The sequence below is a fragment of the Octodon degus genome, unplaced genomic scaffold (assembly GCF_000260255.1).
Source record: "Octodon degus isolate 3935 unplaced genomic scaffold, OctDeg1.0 scaffold00028, whole genome shotgun sequence".
In the NCBI taxonomy this organism is placed as follows: domain Eukaryota; kingdom Metazoa; phylum Chordata; class Mammalia; order Rodentia; family Octodontidae; genus Octodon; species Octodon degus.
This window is the reverse complement of record NW_004524604.1, coordinates 8,899,018-8,917,513: the sequence shown is the minus strand read 5'-3', so window position 1 is coordinate 8,917,513 and position 18,496 is coordinate 8,899,018. Positions and strand designations below refer to the sequence as shown.

Here is an 18,496-nt window from a genome sequence, read left to right as displayed (position 1 = left end):
GAAAACTCTGCTCTTTCTCCTGACATCAAGGCCAGAGCACCTGGCTATCTCCAGCCCAGCCATCCCATTCTTGGCTTTGACTGCTTTCCGAGAGAAGGTTATAACGTTTCCATGTCAGGGCTGAGGTGCTGTTGGAGGGGACACAGGAGAGTCTTGGGCTTCTAGGAGGTGTGGGCAGTTTTTTAACATCCTGGGTTCATGGGCCTCTGCTCACCCCCAGAGGCCACGGAAGCCCACAGGGAAGGGGTGCCCAGCCTCAGCCCCAGCTCAGCCTTCTCCATGCAGGAGGCCAGACTACTGCTGAGATTGCAGCCTCCCCTTGTACGTGCATCTCCCCTCACCCTGCTGCGTGCCCTTCCCCCTTTCTGCTTCCTTCTCTTCTTCCTCCTTCTTTCTCAATCAGCCTCAGGGACCTTTACAGTCCGGCTTCTGCTGCTAGCAACATTGCAAAGGCAGAATCGGGGTTCTCCGCCAGGACTTCAGGTTTGTCAAACTCAATCACCTGAAAGTCAGAGAAGAAGAACGGAAATTGTGTCATGATCCAGGCACCAAGCAACCCCAAGCTCTGCTGCCCTGGCCACTCTGCCACCCTGGCCACACCTTCCCGCTGTCCAGGACTAACACACGGTCACAGTTGAGAACCGTGTTCAGCCGGTGAGCAATGGCCAGCACGGTGCAACCACGGAAGGCATCCTTGAGGGCGCTCTGAACAAGGGCATCTGTCTTGGAGTCCATAGAGGCTGTGGCTTCATCCAGGAGAATGATCTGTAGAGAGGTAGGAATGTGGCAAAAGTCACACTCAGCTGAACCAGTGACAAAGGGAGGATTTACAGTTTCAGCTCTGCTTCTTCAGTAGAATAAAAGCTGAAAGGAAAAGTAAAGAGCCAAGCCACTTGTCTTCAAGAGTTAGAAAAAAGAAAAATGAAAGAAAAGGCAAATCACACGATCTCCACCCTCCTTGGAGGGCTCTCTGGAAGAAGTTATATGCCTGCACTTCCTTCTCAATGATTTCTTCTAACCATACAAACAGGTAGGAAGAAGTGCTGCATGGGCTTACAGTGCTAGGATGAGCCTGTGTGGTCTACAAGCAGCGCTCAGCTCATTTGCTATTGCCAAGGTAACTGATCGATCATCCTATGGTTCTAGAAGCCAAGCATCCTAACATCAAGATGTTAGGGCTGTACCACCCCTGCCTGCCTTTTTGAGCATGGAGAGGCTGCCCTCAATTCTTATCCCTTCCCAGCATCAATTCTTCCTTCCAGCATTAATCAATTGCTCTGTCCCTCCCACTGGCTTCTAACACAATGCCCACCAGGACACACAAGGCCCACCAGGACCCAGCATAGCCCCCATCTCAAGACTTAACTTTATCATCTCTGCGAAATTCCTTCCACCATGTAGAGGAACAGATCCATATTCTGGCCTTCATAGCACAGACATACTGGGAGGGGCGGCATCATGCTGCCCAGACAGCACTGATTTGATCATACAAATAAAGAGCTTGATCTCATCCCCTAACTCTGCTTGACCTTGGCCAAGATTTTTAACTTCCTTGAGATTATGTTTCTTCCTGTGTGAAACAGGGTTGTGCCTTGGATTAGGCCTAGGATAGACATAATGCAAAGAGATGCATAACCACTTAGCAGGGCGCAGGGCTGCATACAGCCCCCAATGCATACTGGTTCTTTTCCCTTGCCATGGACATAGAAGCTCACACCTAGGACAAGACTCAGAGAAACAGGATCGCTAACACAACAGCATTCTCTTCATCTAACCCAGTTCACAAGGGAGTCTCAGCTGGCCAGATCTTCCATGCTTGCACTGATGGCCTTCTTTGGTATCCTTGCTGCTGTTTCCATGATTGTTGAGGGACAAAGGGGAAAAGCTGAGAGACAGAGTCCTCAAACTCACAGTCCCAAGGAGAGCAGAAAGAATACCTAAGCAGGACCTCCCAGGGCTGAGCCCAGGGGAGGAAGGGGTTGTTGCTGTAAATGGCTGTTATTTTTCAATTTTTACCCCTTACAACTCTGTCTTGAGAAAAAGGGATCGGTTTTTAAATGACTCAATTGCTCTGTCTTTGCTGAAAGACAAATGCATGATTCTGCCTCCTGGGTTGAGCAGCACTGCGGGAAATATCCAAAATTTGACCAATCCATTTTCTGTGCTGTTTCCTTACTTTTGAATTACGGAGAAGTGCTCGGGCCATACAAAGCAGCTGACGTTCTCCTACTGAGAAGTTTTCCCCATTTTCTGTGACTTCTGCCAGTAATTTTTCCGGAAGTTTCATTATCTATAAAACACAGAAAATGCCACATTTATGCTGATGATCTATAAAATTGGCCTGCATCGTCTGTATTGATTGTCCCCTTCTCTTGCATTTATCAACTTGCTTTATTTTACTGTGGAAAAGAAAGTGCAAAACAACAATCATTTCAATATTGCAAACAGGCACCAGGGAAAGACCAGGGAGTGGGCGGACATTAATAATTTAAAATCACAGTATGAGTCATAGAACCCCGTAGACAGCTCACCAAAAGAGTACAAACGATGCTTACACTGTTCCAGGGAACACACAAACAAGTGGAAATGGCTTTCAGGGTTCCTATTTCCGTGGACAAAATAGAAGCAAGCTGAGAGAGTTTTCTGGGAGGGCAAAGCAAGCCAGAGTGGCTCTGGGAGGTGCTGGCCTTGGCACTTGGGGCTGCAGAGGCAGCCCTGCACACCTGCTACCCCCACTGGAGGCTGCTGCTTAGAGCACAGGGCTCAGTGTTACAGATGGCTCAGTCCCCTCAAACCAGCCACACCTGCCACTTCCAGAATACACATTGCCTCTCGTCCTTCTGCAGCTCATTTGTTCTGATAAGTATAGGCTGCCTCTAGAGTAGAAGGGGGCATTCCCTGGGCTCTGGAATCAGAGGCATCTGATTGGGTTCAGGTCTCCATTCTGCGGGCCTGAACACATTACAGTCCTTGAACTTTGGTTTCTGCACATCTAACAAGAGGGGTAGGGGTACCAACCTCAAAGTTGTTGTGAGGACCACATGAAACAATGCACAGAGAGCTCTTGGCTGGGTCACTCTGGAGTCTGAATAAATAGGAGCTATGGTTGCTTTTTGTAATAAGGAATAAAGTAAGAATTGCATGCTGCTGACATATATGACTGATGGATGCAGTTTCTATAAATAAGCCTGGCCACACATGTGGACCACTGTACTGGGAAAAGGATGTGCCCTGCACAGCCCCAGAAACCTACTGTGTCTCTCATGAATGTCCTCTCCAGAACCTGCCAGAGTGTCTCATCAGTGTGACTCCCAAAGGGATCCAAGTTGTACCTGCAGTGAAGGAAAGGAGAGAGAGCTGGACTTCTAGGATGAGGCTAGGGGAAGGGACCCTAGGCCCGGTGATACAGGTAGCTCCCAGAAGCCCAGAAAAGGCAGGGCTACAGTTTTCCCCTGAAGCTCATAGAGGAGAAGACCATCCTGTGAGGAGCCTGTGCCCTAAGTGTCATGTTCAGCCCGGGCCAAGAGATAGACCGAACAACTCAAGGATAGAGTAAACACCACCGAGGCAGGCAGGGAAGAATGAGACCCTGTGCTGAGGTGGCGCCAGAGCAGGAGTTCAGGAAGACAGCCAGGCCTCTTCAGGGTCCCTCACTGGACCAGCTGAGAAGCTGTGGTCCCTCGTGCCTTGACATCAGATCTTACACCCATAAAACTGGTTCTGTTTGATCTGTAGGAATGAAGTAATGCACTTCCTGCAGATGTAGGGGAACCACTTGTTCTACTGAATGCCAGAATTCAGGCATAAACTAGATCTGTCTAGGATCTAGTTTTGGATGTCTAGGGACCCTGCATAACGGAGATGGAACAGCCCTGGTTAAGATACACCTCAGGACTTTGGCCCTGGGCCTGATCTCACTACCCAAAGATAAGAATGCATGATGATCAAAAACAGCTACCTTACTGTACCTACAAACAGGACAGGATCCTGGGGGATCACAGTGAGCTTGGTTCGCAGGTCTTCCAAACTGATGGTACAGATATCTACCTCGTCGATGAAGATCGTGCCACTGGCTGGCTCCGCCAGGCGGAACAAGGCCATTCCTAGTGATGACTTCCCTGGGAACCATGAAAACAGAAACAACAAATCAAACCTCAGTTGGTTCTGCCGTCATATCCAGGCATTTAATTAAGGGAACTTTTAATGCAATGAAATGGCTCTGTGTGGATGTCTGTGCTAGCAAATTCCTCACTCAGGAGCCCTGGGCTGCCCTGCCACACTTAACCTGCCTGTCCCTGGGGGTGCTTTTAGCACACAACTCATCCTTTGGGCCTCGTCTCACCAGAAGGGTTCTCAATTAATTAATTCAAAAGCTGATGCACATTTGCTTCCAACTCTACACACCCATTCAACCTGAAATCCTAATTCACAGTAAAGAGATTTGAGGGAAAATAACAGTCAAACCAATGCACATATGTATCACTCTCTGGTGTGGTGTAACGGCCACATTCTGTGGAAACTCAAAGCAAACAACCCACAAGAAAGAGAAGCAGAGCTGTCCTCACCAGAACCTGTTCTTCCGACAATCCCAACAGTCTGCCCACTCTGTATGTGCAAGTTCAGCCCATTGAGCACAAGCGGGGTGTTGTCTCTGTATCTCATGTGATAGTCCTGGAAGGTTATCTCCCCACGGCTGGGCCAGTCCTGGGGACAGGTCTCCACTTGGGGGGGACGAGTATATTCAGAAACACAGGCCTAGAAAACACAGAAACCAGCAGTGGGTTAACAGCTGCTGCTTTTTCATTCATCTAACTCACGCATTCTCACAGATCTAGGCCCTGGGGTTCAGGGTGGTGAACCAGGCCAATTAGAACCCTCCACTCAAGAACCTCACTTTCCAGTGGGGATATCAGATGAGAAATATGAAATAAATTAGAAATGCAGAAAACAAAACAGTACCGTAAGAGGGTACAGACTGACTCGCATGGGGGGCAGGCCAGGACAGCAACAGTCTTACGGGTTAAAAAAGGTGTCTGTGAGCAGTGACATTGGACTGGAGGCTTGGAATGCAGAGAAGATGACAGCTCCAGAGGACCAGAATCCAGAGCCTTTACAACACAGCGGACGGACAGAAAGTGCAAAGGCCCTTGGCAGTTTAAGGGACAGAAAGAGTCAGGGCTCTGGAGCTTGGTGAACAAAGGGTGGATGGCGTTGGCAAGAAAGCAAGGGACAGCTCACACTGGGCCTTGCAGACCCAGGCAAGAGTGAGCAGTGTGATCTCATAGCTGTTTGACAAAACCAGACTGAGCCTTGGGATTTGAAGAGCTCAATCAGATGTCATTTTAATATCTGTAAGAGTTACCCTGGTGCTAGAAGTAGGAGGATGACAAGAAAGTTCAGAAGTCTTTAGTGTTAAATCGAGAAGACATTTAAGTCTCCTTCCTAAGAGTCCAACAAGCTCCAAGCCTAAGAAGTAGAGCACCTTGGCTTCATTACAAGACCAGCCACTCCTCTTCCGTTATGAAGGTCCCCATTAACAAAGAGACATAGGAATCCCAGGTGTCCTATCAGAGTGACCAGCCAGCCCAAATCTCTGGCCAATAAGCAACCTCAATTAACTGAAAAAAAAAAAAAAAAAGTACATTCTCAGAGAGTATTTTTAACTCCTAGAAGATTTATAATTTTTAAAAAATTAAGAGAAGCAATACTCTAACAGTTTAAAGATCTGCATACTTTGTGTTTTAAGTATAATATTGATAGAACTTGGGCCTGTGGTTCTAATTTAAAATATTGAACTTTAAATTAATTGAATTTAATTGAATCATTTATTAAAACGTGATTTTTAAGTTAAAAGCGTATGGTTTATACTGTATATAGCATTGGAACGACCATGAAAACTTAAAGCTCACTATATTTACAAGCTAAATTTATTAGATTTATAAAACCCAAGAAGGTTTGTTTGCTAAATCAGATTATTGAGGTACTAAAAAGGAAATTGAATGGATTAAATATTAAAATGCAGTTTAAAATGTTTTAAAGTATCTAATTACATTTGTAAGTGGGCCAGACACTATTTAAAGACCCTTAAATAGTGGCTGCTAGGATCAGTTAGACTTCGTTCCAAGTTGAACAGAAAAGCTTTCAAAGAAGAGTTAAATTGTTTTTGTTCTTTTTAGTCATTTTTTAGTTGCGGGGGAGAACCTTACACTCAGCATCAAGGACTTTTAGATTGTATTAAAACTGTGAGTTATAGGAAGAGAGGTGACCAGGTAGATTTAGTCGATCTTTTTAAAGATCCCTTTCATGTGGAAGTCTTGCAAGGGAGCACTTGTCCCTCGGCTTTCATGATCTTGTTTCTTACCAAAATATATTCCCTCAGCAGCTCCACAGACGTGAGCTTGGCTTGGGTCTCTGCCCCTGTTCGCACACACACTTGGAGCAGTCCGCTTAGCTGTGGGGAAGGAACAAGCAGCTGTGGTTAGAGCCCTTTCTCCTCCAGGTCACTCTCTTCCCCCTAGGAATCATCACTTCCTGGCCTAACTCAGGACCCTGCACACACCGCAGCCAGCCACCAGCAGTTAAGATCTTCCTGTTGTGATGTTTTGCCTTTAAACACTTCCTTTGTATTTAGAAACAAACGGTAATTACAATCTCCCTGGCACTCCAGATGGCCGACACCATCCCACCACCACCACCACCACCAACACCACCCCACTAGATTGTTTGCCTCTACCTAAGCAGCGGGGACAGCTGTCTGAGTGGGAATTCTCCTGGAGCAGAACTTCCGTGTGTCACCTACTTACCGCTCCTGGCAAGGACCTTGGCGCTCTCCCCATTCTCCTCCATCTCTAGCCAAGAAGTAACTGAAAACTCTACCACCACAAGAGACTACAAAACCATCAAGCCCATCTGCTTGCTTTAGCAAGAGAAAACCAAGGCTCAGACTGAGGAAGATGGCTTGCTTCAATGATCCACTTTAAACCAGGATCCCCCAAAAAACCAACCCCAAGATTGGAGTACAACCAGTATATTAGGGCAGGTTGGATGATGCGCACCACCACCATCTGCAAAGGTTATGTCAATATCCAAACTCCTGGAATTTGAGAATAGTACCTCATTGCATAAAGGATCTTTGAAGGTATAATTAAGAATCTTGGGATCATTCTAGATTACCTGGGTTGGCCCAGGTAATTCAGTGACACCTCTTTATAAAAGAGGAGATGGCACAGAGCAGAGAAGAGGGTGTAAAGGCAGGAGGGATACAGCTTCAAGCCAAGGAACTCCAACTGTCTCTGGAAGCTGGAAGGGGCCAGAAACAGTCTCCCCAGAAGCTTAGGAGAGACACGCCCTGCCAACTCTTGTGTGCAAGATTCTGACTCTAAAACTATGAGAATAAATTTTTCTTTTCAAGGTACTACGCTTGTGGTAATTTGGTACAACAACCGTGACAAACTAATATAGATGGAGAAGCCAGAAAATAAAGAGAGGATGGGAGAAGTAGGGAGAAAAGAGAAGGTCAAGTAAGGCTGTGTTCATGAGAGATTAGCACTTTAGGCTGCTGCCATTCAGTCTTGCAGGTAGTCCAGGAGGCTGGGGTGGGGGGGTGTCATGTGTCACACCTCAGATATCCCATGCCAGGCAATAAGGTTTGGGTATGCACAGTCATCCATCAGTGGGGGACTGGTTCCATGACACCCATCACTGTCAGCACCATTCCTGCAGATATGACAATCCACAAACCCTGCCCAAGACCCTGATAGGAAACTGGTATTTTTATAGAACCTATATACGTGCTCCTATATACTTTAAATCATCTACACTACCGTTAATATATAATGCAATGTAAATTCTATGTGCATCATTGTTACACAGTATTCAGGGAATAATGACAAAAAAATCTGTTCATGTTCAGTATAGACACAGTTTATTTCCTGAATACAGTATTTACAGTCCGCAAATGATTAAATCCTTGATGCAGAACTGGTGGGTACTGAGTGCCATCCATTAAATCCCTTCAGGCATTGACAAAACTGCTCCTGGGTGAGGCACCCCTTCTCAGCACTCCAGCCTTCCCTGAGCTTAGGTGAGGGGTCCAGTAGCCCCTCACTGGACAAGTGGGCCAACAGCATCTGCCTCAGTGGGCTAGAGGTAGGAATGATCTTCTGAGGACATCATTTAGCAAGCAGCAAAGATGATACCAGTCAGACACAGGGTTTCTAAAGTTGAGTGTGGTAAACCAGGCCCACACTCATAGTACTTACATTCCAGTGGACTGGCAGGATGATGCACAAAGTCATCGCAGAGATGGAAGGATTTGGATACACTAGGATGATGGAGGACAGTGGCTGAGGCTGACAGGGAGACTGGGAGTTGAGGTATTTGTGATAAGAAGTTCACAGGCCACTTGGGGTGAAAAGGTACAGGGGCAAGAAGTGACTAGATTTCACCCTAACAAGTGTGGGGCCAAGCAGGTGAATAAAGAGAGAGTGGAGAGCTCTGGACCTCAGAGAACGCCCTCAGCAGCCATCCCCATCACCTCCCTGCTGAACACAGGTCTAGGTTCCTCATTTCTCTTCAAGTAATGGCTCTCAACCTGGGTGAGAGCCCTCCACAGACATTTGTGGAATGTCAAGAGTTATCATAACCTGTGAGGAAGGAGTAGAGGCTAAGGAGCTTGCCAAACATCCTATTTGTACTGGTTGATATATTGTGTCAACTTGAGAAGTTTAGAAGTTTAACTAAGTGACTCAGTAGAGAGCCAGGATTCTTACTTTATAAATATCCTTATCTTGTGCAAGAGGAGGGCATGAACATTGTATGAGTTCTACACCCCCAGCCCCAGGGGAGCTGGTTTATAATATAAGGCGAGGAGAGAGGCTGGCTAGAAGCTGCAGCTGCTGCCCTTCCCTTTGCTCTTTGCTGTTTTCTACTGCCACAAACTGCTGCTCTCTGCCATGTGCCATCTGGGAACCAGCCAGTACAAACTAAAACCTCCACAAATTGTGATCTAAATAAACCTTTCCTTCCTTAATTTTGGATGTCGGGTACTTTGTCCAGCAATGAGTAAATAGTAACTGTGACACTGTTGTGGACAAAGCAGCTGTTATGGTTTAGGTCTAAAATATGTCCCTAATGGTTCACATGTTCAGAGTGGGTTTTGGGGGAGATGGTTGCATCATGGGACATTGTACTTCTCAATGGATTGGATTAATCCATTGCTGAGTAAGTGCTGTTAGGAGGGGGGCCCACTTGCAGGTGGTTCCTGGGGGGTGATCTGGAAGGACTTGTTCTTCTTCCCAACATGCCATTTCTGCCTTCGAGCCAGATGGACTATGGGCTGAACTCTCTGAAACCATGAACCAAATAAACCTCTCCTTTACATTTTATATGTTGGTAATTTGTCCCAGCAATGAGAATGTGACTAGTATAGCAGTCCCTCACCCAAAGGATTATCCAGCCCAAATGTATCTTAGGATACAAATAATGCCCTGCTTTCAGCTTCCAAAGCTCCACAGATATTATTTTCTACCACGTCATTCACATCACAGAGACCCTCAGGCCTTCAGACACAGCGGGCTCACACCTATCTCCAGACTTTCCCAGGTGCTTCTGCCTGAAGTGCTTTTGCTCTTGTATCCCCTGGCTCTTCCTTCGTTGTTCAGAATTTGTCTTGGATATCAACCCACAGCAGGGCCCCTCTGATTATAAGTGTAATGTGGCCTTCCTTTCTGCAGTCCAGTACTGCCTTCATGCCACTGAAACGCTACCTCAGGCCTTCTCATTTATTTACTTATCATCTTATTTACTCCAGCTGCCTACTAGAATGTAAACTCCAAGGAGGTAGGATGAGTCCAGATTGTTCACTGCCAAGACAAAGTGACAGCTGCTTTTCCTGACTCACTTAACTTCTTAGTCAGTGGATAACTAAGCCCGCGAAGAATGTAGATGTCACACTTTAAAGATAAGACTATCAGTGCCAGATGTGGTGACACATGCCTAAAATCTCAGCACTTGGGAAACTACAGTAGGAAGATCACTGTGAGTTCAAGGCCAGCCTTGGCTATATAGTAAGCTCAAGGCCATCCTAAACTACATGGTAAGACCCTGTCAAAAAAACAAGGCTATCAGCTCCTCCAAGTCTGGCAGCCCACCAAGAGTTAGAATTCCCACATGGCCACAGCGCTAGCCTAGTCTGTGCTTCTTATCCTCCTCTACATTCTACGATATTACTTTGCATTTGCTCTCCACTCTGGCATTTCACACCAATCACTCATCTATCTAGGAAACCTCCTCTATCCCCACGGGAAGCTCTGTCATTTTGATTCTGTGTTCTCCAAAGAGGACTAATGCTAATAAAGCCACCAAGGCAGCTGGAGAGGAAGTGCTCTTACAGACTCCAGTGTGTGCAAATTCTTCTCTGACCCTATGGGAATGTTTGCAAATGATCTCCTGGAAAGCTGATGATAGTGACCCTAAGCATCACCTTAGTTGGGGCAAGCTGTTTAACTTGGACCAATTAAGAGAAACTGTTCAGCATCATCTGTTTGATATTTTACTAAGCAACAACAAATGAAAACATCCAGTTAGTGAGGGAAATTGACTATTGGAGGAAAATTCATTTTTTCCAAGCTGAGATAGTGCACTGAGAATGTTTTCTTATTAACTGTCCCCCATTCCAGTAAAACTATATCAGATAAATTACCCCCAAACAAATAGAGTTTAAATAGGAATGAAGTTGGGAAGAGGTATCATTGAGCGTTAGGGTGACATATTTCTACAGGATGAGAAGAGGATGAGCATCTTGCAAGAAGATGGAAGCAGAATGAGCCTGTGTTTAAAGAACAGAGCCCAGGAGGCCCAGGGATGAGGAGGGACCCACAAACGCCTGGCTCCCTCAATGGTCTATCTGTGTAGGCAGACACTCCCGCTGGATGTATTTTTTGCCTTCTTTTCCTTTGTCCTAATCAGAAGTAGTTAGACACTTTGTTCCAGGGGCCTTATGGCGTGTGCACAGCTACACATGCTTTTCTCTAAAAAAAAGTGCCTTAACTCCCTGGGGAGAAGTGGCCTTTGATGCTGAGCGGTCTGCAGCCTGGTTGTTTTCTCTGTGAAGCCTGCCTTTGGGAACGCCCCTCTCCACAGCCCACCCATAAGCAGAGACCTCCTGCTTTCAGGGGAAAGAGACCTCGCACATAAAAAGAAGGGTAACCTGGACATACAGCCCAGTCTCCATTCTCAAAGGCCATCAGGGTAGGAGACAGGTGAACAATGCTACTAGTGTGAGACAGCAGGAGATGGGCAATCGAAAACAAAAACTGACCTGGAGAAAACAGACACAAGCCGGAGATGACATAAGCAACAGTTACAAGGGGGAAAACTCTAATTAATACTTGGGAGAAATTCAGAAGTATTTCATTTGTTTGAGAAATGATTCTTTTGGAAACTGAAAGAATGAGAGCTTTTGGAAATTAAATATGTGAATATGTGGTTGTCAAACTTAAAATTGAAAAGAATGCCTGACAAAGCTAAGGAAAATTCCCAGAATAAAGATAAAGACAAGCAAGCAGAAACTTTACAATGAAGCAAAAGCAACAGAAGACTGGTGCAAGAAATACAACATGCAACCACTGGGTCACAGCAGGAAAACAGAAAAGGAGGAAATTGACAAAATGAAGTAGGGAAAGCAGACATTTTCCTGAGCTAAAGAGAAAATTGATTTTAAAAGAACCTACAACACAGAGTAAAGTATATTTTTTTAAAGGTCCACATTCAGATACATTGTTCTAGAATCACAACAGGCTGAGGGCGAGGACTACTGGGATGGCTTCCAAAGACAGCAAGGGGAAGCCCTTATCAAGGGACAAAATTCAAACACCCGACCTATGTGGCCGGGGTTCAAATCCTGGCTCTCTGCATGATGTGTGTGGGGTGGGAGGCAAGTCTTTCAGGGCCTCATTTTTCTCCCATGCAAAGAGCTTAGGATAGTACGGTAGCATCATCGAGGAGAGTGCTGGTAAATGCATCAATTTAGCAAAGGACAGAATCTAAAGCACTATCAGTGACTTGTGTTCAGCTATCAATTGTTATTATGCCAAAGAAACAAACTTAAGAGATGCCTTAGGCTATCCAATCATTCCAGTCCAACCCAACCACTGAAGAGTGCTAGGACTCCCCAGCTTATTCATTATGAGTAAGGCTTAGCCTTGTGTTCAGTATTTAGGGCAGGAAATGTTCTCCTGCTGTGGATCCCCAGGCTGCTGGTCAACATTGCACAAAAAGAAGATTAAGTGAAAAGCGTCTGTCCCTGACACCCATGCAGCTACCCAATCCTTCAGGAATGTGAACCACTAAGGTCTCTATCACTGATACCCACTTTTTCTGCTACTTCCATCCTAAGCACCCTCCCTAACATATGGCAGGGTCCCCTGTGTTACCTGGATGATGTAAGACAGTGACAAGCCTTTTGATGAAGCACTGATTGAGAAGAAACTCATGGTCACCAACAGGGCCACAATGAAGGTGACAATATTCATAAGGACATCCATTCTCAGAGCAAACCACCGGAGAGCACAGTTAAAGTACAGAAGGTGGCTGGAGTTTTCGTCATTTAGCATCTTAAACCTAAAATTAAGGAAACTGCATAAGAGGTCAGGTTGTACTAGGTCCCGTGATGTTTAGGGTGACAGCAATTATAGAAGTAGAGCAAGGGAGGGCCAGCCAAATAGCTCAACAGATTAAAACACCTGCTTAGGCAGGGGCTAGGGTTCCATCCCCAGCCTGCCATGCCAGCCCCACCCCACAGGCACACTGAGACAGCAGTTGAGACTGAGAATGGTGGTACACGCCTGTAATCCCAGCACTTGGGAGGCTGAAAAACAGGAGACTCACTACTAATCTGATCTGTGTAGTGAGACCCTGTACACCCTGTACTAAAATATAAATAAATAAATAAATAAATAAGAAGTGGAGCAAGAGATTGTTAATCAAGAGGATACATTCTTAAATAAGGAGATCCACCAAAAGGCGCATCTACCCAGCTTCTATCTACCATCACCAGATCTTTGATTTGCACATATTCTGTGAAATCTCACATGGCAGTTGAGAACAGGCTATGTGGGCCTTTTCTGTCTTTTCCAGATCTGGCAACTGGAGCTCACATCTGAGAGAAAAAGCTGCTGAATGCCTCACACCCCAACTTCAGAGTATTCCTGTCTGGAGTCAACCCCCTTCCCACAGAGGTCTGTGCAACCCTCACTGGTCTCCCTTGATATGTAAAACTGGTAGAGCCGTGTGTGGAGGAGGCCACCTTTGCAGACAGCCAATTGTGTGACAGTAACAGAGAAATGTGGGCATGTGAGACAAGGCCCAATGAGCTAACATCTTGTTTGCCTGTCACATGTTCACAGAGTCAAGGGCTTGCTGAGGGGAGAAAGGGCCAGCAGCGCAGAATGCAGGCCACAGGGCAAGACCTATCCTGGAGTCTCTCATTCTCCTGACATAAGCAAGGTATACCTGCCAGTTCCTCAAACTGAGCCAATGGAGGAAAAGTGGCATTTGTGAGGGAAAGAGACCTCCACCCCAGAGGAAGGCAGTGGGTAGCTTCTGGGTAGAACCCCTGGAAAGCCCAGCAGATCTGACTGATGCAGTAACCACTCATGGAGCAGCTTGAGGACTGGTCCGGCTGGGCTCCTGTCATGTCACATCACATGCAGGAACTAGCAGCAGGAAGAGGAACATGGCCCAAAGGCAGGCAAGCCCCTGAGGCTTTGCACCTCCTCTTCCCCCTCCCACACCCCTGCACCACCATCACAGAACCAGGCTTGGAGAAAAGGGAGAGGGTGCTTAAAACGAAAGACCAACAGCTTCCCAACTGCACACCTGCCTTCCAACACAGAGAGAGAGAGAGAGAGAGAGAGAGAGAGAGAGAGAGAGAGAGAGAGAGAGTCCAGACTTGCCATTCCAAGCTCCTGGAGGAAAAGATAGCTGTGACTTGAATATTTGTATATTCAAGACTGAAATCTTAACCACACATGACTAACCATTAGCTAAATACAACAGATTCCATATAGGGGGAAAGGAGTTCACCAGAACCATTGATAGAAGTTATCCCCCCACCCCATTCTCAATATCCCCAAAGGTTCTACCCAGAGACACCACTGACTAGACATTTGGGGCTCTGCTATAGCTCCTCTCACTTTTTCCCCAGAGCTTATTCAAAATACTCCTATATTTGGTGGCAAATGTACTCTCCATCAGAAGCCAAAGCCCTCTGTAAAGAAAACATGAAAAGAGGAGGGAGCTCCTTAATCAGGTAGAGCACAGCTCCCATGGTATTCTCCTAGAAACTGTGGAGGAGAATCCACAGGAAGACCAAGCTCAAGTCTGTTCTGTTTTCCAAGACTGAAGAGCTCCATGGCTCCATGGGCTTTCCTCATCACCCAGACACTGGAAGGGTCTGTGTGAGATGCATAACTCGTAAAGAATGACATAGGTCAAAATCCTTTGACATCAGGTCAAACCAGTGACAGGACTAGATGCTGAGTGAACCAGAGATGAGTTGTGAGGTTAAGTCCACACTGAGCTCATGGGTGGCAAAGTGAGGGGCAGGGCTGGAGGATGAGACACAAGCTTCAACATTTTTAAGGCAGGAAAAGACAAAAAGGAAAGAAGAGATTACTCTACACTCATCAAACTCCATCTTCATTTCCTCCTTTGAACATGGCTGGACTACATTCCCAGATTCCCTCACAACCAAGTGGGCCCACGTGACTGAAATGAATGCCAATGAATGTGCAGAAATGCTGATGACCCTCCCTGGGGTCAAACCATAAAAATGTTCCATGGGGTCCGCTGCCCTCCTTGTTCTTTTTCTCTTCCCAAAATCTTTGGGATGGAAAAGCACCAGATAGGAAAAGACTGTATGTCTGTAAGTGGAGAAGAATGCCCTTCCCCTATCCTATGAACCCTCTTACATTGTGTCTTAAGGAAGAATAAACATTTATTATATTACAACCCTAAGTCTTAGGAGTGTTATTGGTACATATTCTTGGTATTTTCTAAGTCTGGAGCTGGAGAACTTCAAAGAAATTTACTAATCAAGTCCACAAGTTAAAGAAGGAAATTGCACCATCTGTGAAATGAAATGTGGTCTTTAAAGTTATTTTCACAAATAATAGGTAGTAAGGTGAAAACTGCTACTTAACAATAAGAAATTTTTAAAATAATAAAAAATGACTACAAATATTTCAGAAACTTTCATAAATGGAACAGAAGAAAAGACTAGAAAGAAATACAGGTTGAATGTCCCTCATCTGAAATGTTTAAGACCAAAAATATTCCAGATTTTGGATTACTTTCAGATTCTGAAATATTTGCATACATATAGAATAAGTTATCTTGGAGGTGAGACCCACATCTACACACAAAATTCATTTTTCATATACTTCTTATATATACAGCCTGTAGATCATTTTATAAGATATTTTTAATATTCTTGTACTTTTATTGCAACACATTCTGTGAGGTCCAGTAAGGAATTCTCTCTCTCTCTCTCTCTCTCTCTCTCTCTCTCTCTCTCTCTCTCTCTGTATGTGTGTGTGTGTATCTGTTTGTTTTTGTGCTGCTGGGGATTGAACTTAGAGCCTGTTGCATGCCCAGCAAGCACTCATCCACTGAGCTATGTTCTTAGGACGAATTTCCTATTCATAGTGTCATGTCAACACTCAGAAAACTTTAGGTTTTGAAACATTTTAGATTTCAGATTTTTCAATTAGGAGAGGTCATCTTGTATATGAAAATATTAGTAGAACTGGAGCTTGGAACATATGTGAGGTTTTTTTTTTGTTTTTTGTTTTTTTCTTCTCCTATTTTCCTGAGATGAACATATTTTTACCTTTAGAATGAAAATAAAATATAAAGTCCTATCCTGAAATCATCACTGAATGAGCTGCCTATATTTACATCTTTTGGGGCCCAAGGTACACAGAGCACTGCCAAGTACCCAGGAAGGTCCTGCCCTGTCCACTGCCCTTCACCTGCAGTCAGTCCCAGCAGCCTAGACTGCCCTTTCCAGTCCAAGGCTGCTCTCCTGGCCCCCACAGGGTCAGCACGGGGAGAGAGGACTCACTTGTGGATGCAGTCCTCCTTCTTGCCATAGGCATGAATGACACCCAGCCCCTGCATAGAGGAGGTGATGTGGGAGAACCACGGGGAGCGGCTGATGTTCTCTACCTTCTTCAGCTCCTGTACTCCTTTATGGAAAATTCTGCAGAAAAACCAAGAGGGGCCAAGAAGGCCACAAAGTGGGGTCAGTGGGCTGCACTCAGCACATGCAGGTCCCTCCATGCACATACCATGACACTGGTCAGAGACAGGGCCATATAACTGGGGAGAAAGAAGGTCCTGCTATTATTCTGTAGGAGGGCCCCATCCAGCTGTCTGTGAGATGCGGACATCTAAGCAATGTATTTTCCTTCATTTGCTGTCAGAATTCAGTGATCTTTGGGAGTGGATGTGTAAGCAAGGGAGATCAAACCCAGGGTGTCTGAGCTACATCCTAGGCCCTTTTGAGGCAAGGTCTCACTACATTGCCTTGGTGGGACCCAACTGGTGTTCCTCCTGCCTTCGCCTCCCTCAGGATTTGGATTATCTCACAGAACAAATGTCACCCTGCATATGATGTAATTCTAGTTTGGAAGATCAGAACCTTTCATGCAGTGCTGCCCCCCAAATAAGCCAGCCTGATTTTGAAGCCAAACTATAGAAAAACGAATCTGTTCTAACTTGAAGGAAAACCCGGCTGCCAAATGCTATGCGTGGTCTTCTAAAGACATCTTTGAAGGTAATTATGGAGGACCACTGAGATCGCTCCCCTTAAAAGGAGACAACTTGTCTCCATTTTGGCTCACCCTTGCCCTACTTCCTTATACTGATATGTGCAGAGCTGGCTAAAAAATTGCTCTACCTACTCCGCTGGCTTTAAGCAATGCAAATGGGTCCAGTCGAGGTATCAATGTGTAGCCTTGGAAGCAAAGTGACAGTATCAAGGTTGCCCTGCCAAAGCATGAGCTAGACCGAGAGATCCTGCACTGTTCACTGGCATTGAACCTTGAGCAAGAGTCAATATGGTCCCAGGGCATTGAAAGCTAGACATCAGAGCTAAAGCAGCCAACCCAAAATGCAAGATAATCATTCAAACTGTGTTGTGTAGATTCCTCCAAACCTAGAGCCTACCTGGTATCAGAATCTGGCATTCTTTCTGCATACCTCTCTGCATATTGCAGAGGTACCACTGTGCCTCCTACCCAGCCCAGGGTACAACACTCACATAGTTCCTTCTATTCTCATAGTCATTCAACCCTGAGTCACTTCCCTCCTCATAAATTAATAAAACCCAGGTTCAGCCCTGGGTGATGGCCTTTGTTCTGGTTAGCCACCATTCCTATTGGATTTAAGACCCCCTGGCTCACCACAACTGCATATATATCTTTGTTTCTTTATTTTCACTGTGGATTGCATTGGAAGTGGTAGACTGGAATTTACTTGTAAGAATTCCTATAACTTTTACCTGGAATTACAATTATACACTCCTCTGGACCGCAGCAAGGTCCAGATAGATACCTATAGCAAATTTTGAACAAACATCATGATAACCTCAGGAGCTGCCTTTAAAATCAACACCCTCAGGTCCCAGCTCCTTCATGGGGAGCCCTAAAGTTCCCCGATGAACAGACCAGGGCCTTGGCTCCCACATCAGCTAGATGTATGTGGGAAAATCTACTCTGGCCTCCAGACACACATAAAACTCACCCAGCAGAGACAGAAGGGAGCCTCATTAGCTCAGAACATTAGTGAGTTATTTGGAAATATTTAGGTAATTCAGTCAGGACTAGACCTGGTCTGTCCCTCCTTTATAGCTAGAAGTAGGGGTGCATGGGTGAGAAAAACCTTTACTAAGTCAACCAACAACATAAACAAAAGAGCAGACAGAACACTGATCAAACATGGCATTTATAGAAATGAACGGAGGCCCAAGGAATCCACTTAAGATACTAACATCCAGGGCATGCTCTATCTTTGCAAATGACTTTCAGAATTTATTTTTATATGGTCATCACAATAAAGCCTTGAGTTTGGAGGCTGACAGTCACCACAGAGTACTGCAGGGAAGGCCTGGAGCTCCGGACCCCAGAGTGCTAGTGCTGACTCCCAGGGCCACATCAGCTCCTGTAGGGATGCCAAGTCCAGCTTCCAACACTGTACACTTTGCCACTGTCCATGGCATTCATCCACAGACTGGTGGAGAAACTTCAATCATCCAAAACCAAACTCATCATGGCAATTACTCAGACTTCTTCTCCTGTGTCACATCCATCTCTACACATCATGCCCATCTTGAGGTCATCATTGCCCTCTCCCATCTTCCTGACACACCAAGTCCCACCAGTCATGAGAACAAGACTACCTTCTAAATAACTCTTGAATCCACCCATCTTTT

At 45.6% G+C, this 18,496-nt stretch overlaps 1 protein-coding gene across 2 annotated transcripts in view; it reads right to left on the bottom strand.

The window, feature by feature from the left end:
* Positions 1-415: 415 nt before the first annotated feature.
* The window catches only part of Abcc12 (ATP binding cassette subfamily C member 12), a 56,850-nt gene continuing 38,769 nt past the window's right edge, over positions 416-18,496 (bottom strand). Inside the window, exons 21-29 of one of the 2 annotated variants that reach the window (XM_023713021.1) lie at positions 16,127-16,264; positions 12,435-12,591; positions 6,362-6,451; positions 4,566-4,755; positions 3,959-4,118; positions 3,254-3,332; positions 2,177-2,290; positions 601-765; positions 416-502 (exon numbers count right to left, since the gene is read on the bottom strand). In XM_023713021.1, coding sequence (XP_023568789.1) covers positions 416-502; positions 601-765; positions 2,177-2,290; positions 3,254-3,332; positions 3,959-4,118; positions 4,566-4,755; positions 6,362-6,451; positions 12,435-12,591; positions 16,127-16,264 — 1,180 coding nt within the window. Of the gene's footprint in view, positions 503-600; positions 766-2,176; positions 2,291-3,253; positions 3,333-3,958; positions 4,119-4,565; positions 4,756-6,361; positions 6,452-12,434; positions 12,622-16,126; positions 16,265-18,496 lie in introns of both variants that reach the window. The other variant, XM_004629190.1, reaches the window with a different exon arrangement.